The 6,000-nt window shown below is 40.8% G+C and overlaps 1 protein-coding gene across 1 annotated transcript in view; it reads left to right on the forward strand.

Annotated features, from left to right (window-relative positions):
• Nucleotides 1–4,466, forward strand: part of KCNMB4 (potassium calcium-activated channel subfamily M regulatory beta subunit 4) — a 60,247-nt gene extending 55,781 nt beyond the window's left edge. Inside the window, exon 6 of the mRNA XM_047741534.1 lies at nucleotides 3,939–4,466. Within this exon, the coding sequence (XP_047597490.1) occupies nucleotides 3,939–4,107 (169 nt within the window). The 3' untranslated portion in view covers nucleotides 4,108–4,466. The remainder of the gene's footprint in view (nucleotides 1–3,938) is intronic.
• Nucleotides 4,467–6,000: the final 1,534 nt, after the last annotated feature.

Genomic DNA, 6,000 nt, shown 5'->3' on the forward strand with positions numbered 1-6,000 from the left:
AGCTTTTCTTGTATCTTCTTAGTTGCCTTCAGCTCAAAATATTCCTTATGGCCAAGGGGCACATTCTGCCACCCTTCCTTCCCATTGAAGGATAAAATGGGGAAATCTTAGAACTGTATGAACTGGAAACAGACATTAATTATTTTGAAAGAAATGTGAGCATTTTTATATAATATCTCTGCCTCAAAGAATGCTTTTGAAGCTATTACACATTCAACATAGCTATCTCAAGTGAATCATGTCTTGTCATTTGAAATATTAAAATAAAATTTTGCCTCAAGTGCTTTTAAAGCAGGTGGAATATCAAGAAGTTTCTAAATAAAACAAATATCTGGGTCCAGCATTTTCTGTTATTTTCACTCCTTCTTTCCTTTTTTAATTAAATGTTTCAGAGAATATGCATAGTGGTTCAACCACCCTCATCCATCCACGCTCATCTATTTTCCTGACTCAACTGTATGATATTGTGGTAAAGGATTCAATATCAACACTAGAAAAGGAACACAAAAGAGGATACTCACTGAAGTATTTCACTGGAAAATTAACTGCAAAACACCCATGGAAATTATATGCAAATTAATTAAAATACTGTTAAGAATACAAGCCCCCCTCTTTTTTTTTTTTTTTTTTTACCATTTTAACCACTTGTAAGTGTACAGTTCTCTTGTATTAAGTACGTTCACATTATTGTGCACCGTTGCCCTTAAGAATGAAGGGGAGGAGAATGGAGGGTAGGCAGGAAGGGAGGCAGGAAGGCCATCCCAAGACAACTTTTTTAAAAAATTAGTAATTGTACAGTTTATTTTCTATTTGAGTATAGCTGACATATGCTGTTACATTAGTTTCAGATGTACAGCACAGTGATTCAAAACTCTATACATTAGGCTGTGCTCACCACAAGTGTAGCTCCCATCTGTCCCCATACAACACTATTACAATACCATTGAATATATCCCCCCTGCTATGCCTTTCATTCCCGTGCCTTTGTTCATTCCCTAACTGGAAGTCTATACCACCTACTCCTCTTTACCCATTTTGCTCATCCTCCCTGCCCCTCCCCTCTGGCAACCATCAATTTGTTTTCTGTGTTTGTAGGCCTGATTTTGTTTATGCTTTTTTTTGTTTTATAGATTCCAGATATAAGTGCAATCATATAGTATTTGTCTTTGTTTCACTTATTTCACTTAGCATAAAACCCATCCACGTTGTTGCAAGTGGTAAAATCCCATATATTTTATGGCTGTATAATATTGTGTGTGTGTGTGTGTGTGTGTGTGTGTGTGTGTGTGTGTGTACATATATATAAAATATTGCGTTGAGTTCTTCACATATTTTGTATAAGTTCTTTATATATTTGGTATAGTAAGCCCTAGTGAATATGCCATTTGAAAAATATCTTCTCCCATTCAGTATTTTGCCTTTTTGTTTTGTTGATGGCTTCCTTTGCAAAAAGCTTTTTATTTTGATGTAGTCAAAGCAATCTTAATAAATCCAGAGTAGGGGCGCCTGGGTGGCTCAGTGGGTTAAGCCTCTGCCTTCAGCTCAGGTCATGATCTCAGGGTCCTGGGATCGAGCCCCATGTTGGGCTCTCTCCTCAGCAAGGGGCCTACTTCTCCCCACCCCACCCCCACTGCCTGCCTCTCTGCCTACTTGTGATCATTCTCTCTCTGTCCAAAAACAAATAAAATCATTTTTTAAAAAAAATTTTAAAAATAAAAAAAATAAAAAGAAATCCAGAATAAAGCTGGAAGTATCGCGATTCCAGATTTCAGGATGTGTGCTATACTACAAAGCTATACTAATCAAAACCGTATGGTACTGGCTCAATAATAGACACAAGGGTCAATGAAAGAGAAGAGAGAGGCGAGAAATAATCTTATTGTCAATTAATCTATGGCAAAAGAGGAAATATGCAATGAGCAAAAGTCTCTTCAATAAATAGTGCTGGGAAACCTGGACAACTACATGCCAAAGAAGGAAACCGGACCCCTTTTTTACACCATACATAAAAATAAACTCAAAACGGATTAAAGACCCAAATGTAACATCTGAAACCAAGACAGCTTTTACTCTCCTTTGCACACTTGGGTTGAGGCAGCTGACAGTCTTGAGTTCTCGTAGCTAGGAAAAGAATTGCAGCAGGGTCAGAGGTTGGGATTTCAAAGACTATAAAATATGCCCTCAACTATATTGTACCCTAACTATATTTGGACCTAGAGCTTGAAGTTTTTTGAAATTTTACATAGATAACAAGCTGCAATAGGGACAGTTTCCCATCATCAAGAGCAAGTGGTTATTTAGCAACATCTCTCTGTAGAATAATGGGCAATGATGAAGTCAAGGGCCTTACAAGAGAAAATGAAGTTGTATTAAAATATATCACAAATGAATGATAGTACAAGTCTTGAAGACAGTGGGTTGCTACAGGAATTCAGAAAAAAGAATAACTTCTGCAAGCTGGGATGCTTTGGGCTTAACTGTTAAAATGGCTCTGCATTAGTTTAGTACGGATTTTAATTGAAATTATATGAAATAGGGGCGCCTGGGTGGCTCAGTGGGTTAAAGCCTCTGCCTTCAGCTCAGGTCATGATCCCCAGGTCCTGAGATTGAGCCCCACATCCGGCTCTCTGCTCAGCAGGGAGCCTGCTTCCACCCCCCTCTCTCTGCCTGCCTCTCTGCCTCCTTGTGATCTCTGTCAAATAAATAAATAAAATCTTAAAAAAAAAAAACAAGAAATCATATGAAATATCAGTAAAAGTATGGGCAAAATCTGAAATGATGCACAAAAAAGGCAAGGATTTTGTAATTCCAAAGTGAATCTGCAAAACTTTTTATTAGCGCCACGTGATGGCTGCATTATAGATAGAAGAGAAATATCCAACATTCTTTGTCAGTCTTCTGGAAGAATAGGTTTTGCATTATGACAGTGATGATTAATGAGAGCTCCTCAAGAATGCATTTCTTTGCTAAATGCACTGCCCTTGTACTCTAAAGCTTCTGATGTTCTTGAGGGCAACTGAACTAATCATTCCGCATCATCTTCTTCCTTGCCTGGAGGAAGCACTGCTGCTCTGGTATAATAGAACAAACCTTCCTGGGGATGACATGGAAATGGCTTGCAAAAAGTAAACCTTTTGTATGAAGGCTGAATTCCCAGGCTCTCTCTAATGGCTGAAGATGAGAGATCATGGCTTATGGGATGCATCTCATCTTCACTTCCTGAGAAGGAGACAAGTGCTGGAATTGAAAATAGAGCCCTGCATTGATAAGATAGAAATACATTGCTAAGACTTTGCAAAACTTTATTAAGAAAGTGGTCAGTGGTTTAAAATGAGGGCTAATCCTCCCCGCCCCCCACAGAAGCATGGAAAAATGCATTAAATCTAACCATTCACTTGTCTGTTCATTAATAAAAACCTTCCCATAAAGGAGTCGAGTTGACCTGAAGGCTACATGATAGATCTTTCTGATGAGTTTCAAACAGTGACTTGCACTGACTTTTTGTGAATTATAATCATTTGGGTCCTGCCGAGGTCTAATTTGGGTTTGAGAGTGTCAACCCACAAGTAACTGATTCACGCCACTTTGACCAGCAGACATTAAAGGGTGAGTGAGAAAATGGAATATGTTCAGCAACTTAGAATGGAGGAAAATAATAATGTAAAAGATTGCTACACTTCTGACCTTTCACAACGTGTAAATTATCTTATAAAATAATATGTGAATTTGCACCCATGGCTTGATTCAAGACCTCCGAACTTTCCATCATGGATCTGAACCTCAAAGTACAGTATTTATAGCCAGAGCGAGGTCTTCACTTTCAGTGATGATTGTTCCCTTTGGGCTAGAAAGAAAGTTGGGCTCCAGGTTGCAGAGTTATGCCGTGCCAAGGGAGTTGACCCCTCTTTCTTTCTTTCCCATTCTCCACTGTCTTGCAGACCAGATGATGTGCTCCTGCATCGCACGCATGATGAGATTGTCCTCCTGCATTGCTTCCTCTGGCCCGTGGTGACATTTGTGGTGGGTGTTCTCATTGTGGTCCTGACCATCTGCGCCAAGAGCCTGGCAGTGAAAGCAGAAGCCATGAAGAAGCGCAAGTTCTCGTAGAGGGGAGAAGGCTCGTGGGAAGCCAAGCCCAGAAGCTGCACCCATCGGCACACATCTCCCTGCAGAGCCTGCTTCCTGGCGCAGGAGATGGAAGGGGCTATGCGAGGTCTCCGAGAGGCTCCAGCCTCGATGGCAGCGGAAACAGGCACAGCTGGAAGACTCGGGACCGCATAGATTGTATGCCATGTGTCGTAGCGATGGCTAAGGGGTCAAGCTCTTAACCTAATGGAGTAACCATTTCAGAAAACTCTATAAGAAGTTAATTTTCTTTGGAAAGTAACAGTATATAATTGTACAGTGTAGTATACAAACCATTATGATTTATGCTGCCTAAAAATATTAAAATAGAGTGGTCCGTGGTTTGGTTTTTTGTTTTGTTTCGTTTTGTTTTGTTTTTATTTCCTTTTTTATGCTTGGATCACCAGGGTTTAAAAAAAGGGTCTTGTGGGCTTCATTTGATTCTGCTAGATTCAGCTTGTACTTAGAGATAAGGAACCCCGCACAAGTCTTGACCTCACAATATGATCCCCACTTCCCACTGTTAAAGACTACCTTTTGACTCCTGCTTGAAAAATGAGAAGTGCACTGCCAACTCAGTCTTCAGTCATTTCCAGACTCTTCATCAAGGGATCCTCAAAGATTGGGAAAAACCTCTCCTCCAACATTTGCCTTTGGCTCCCCATTATTTGTCACCCGATTATTTCTTAAGAGAGCGAGAGAGATGATTCTGAACAAGGTCTTCCCTAGCTCTGTGCCCTTTTAGTCCCGTGTCTCTGTTGCGTTTGATGGATTTTTCTCTCGGCGCAGCTGAATGTACATGATGTGAAGGACACTTAACTTTTCAGCTGCTGCTTTTGTTCCTTTCTTCTTTGAGGCCAGAAAAAAATATTCAAAATCCGTTCAAGTATTTTGTTTTTATTTTCTTTGTTCTCGCCCTTGATGTTGTCAGTATTAAAACAAGAACGTCGCTGTAGTAGGGTCAGTTGGCTTGGCCGGACCCGGAGACTTACCCCAGTGGCCGCCCCTGCCATCCCTGGGCTTCTTGCGCCTTTCTCAGAAGTTCATGGAAGAGACCATACTGCTTTCCGTCTGTCCATAAACTCAGATTCCAAACATCAGTCCCAGGTCTCCGTGAATACACCAACCCAAGTATTCACCAGTAGAATCAAACCTCTGTTAGAGGAGAGGTCCACTTTTAGTGAAGGAACAACTGACAACCCGATTTCTTCTCTTAGTCTTCAAACATGCTTCTGTTAGAATAAAGGCAACTTAAGGACAGCACTTGCTCAGGGCTCTAAGAAAGACATATTAGTGGGATGACAATCTCCTGACTTTTCATTCACATCCTGCTGCTTCCTTAATTTTAGAACTGAGAGCGCCCTAGTCTCCTATGGAAGGGTGCTGGACGAGTATGATCCTTTTTTCTAACCTAGTGTTACAAGCTGCCCTGTGAAAAAGGCCTTGAGCACGCTGTCGATGACGACCTTTCAGGTGGCTTCGGTTCCTCTACTTCAGTGCCAGCTTTCTCTTGCAGCGTCCCCGTTGTCTTAGCAACACCGTGAGCCCTTAGGAAACACTGTTACTTGAGAATGGGAACCTGAGAATATCATCATCTTTGCACCACATCGTGGGAGAGGAAGTCTACTCTAGCCATTATATCTTAATCCAATAACCTCTGATTAATTAATTACGGAGAATAGATAAAAATAGTGCAGGGATATATGTGATGTGTTGGGAAAAAGGGAAATGGATGTCTACTGATCTGAGTTTTCATGTATCGGTGTGAACACTCATAGGTTTATGTTAAGGAAGGCCTCTTTTGACTCAAGGAGTATACATACCTGTATCCTGTATCCTGTATGTTGGCTTTTGGAAAAGAGGAGAAACACGCTG

The sequence above is a fragment of the Lutra lutra genome, chromosome 8 (assembly GCF_902655055.1).
Source record: "Lutra lutra chromosome 8, mLutLut1.2, whole genome shotgun sequence".
Classification (NCBI taxonomy): Eukaryota; Metazoa; Chordata; class Mammalia; order Carnivora; family Mustelidae; genus Lutra; species Lutra lutra.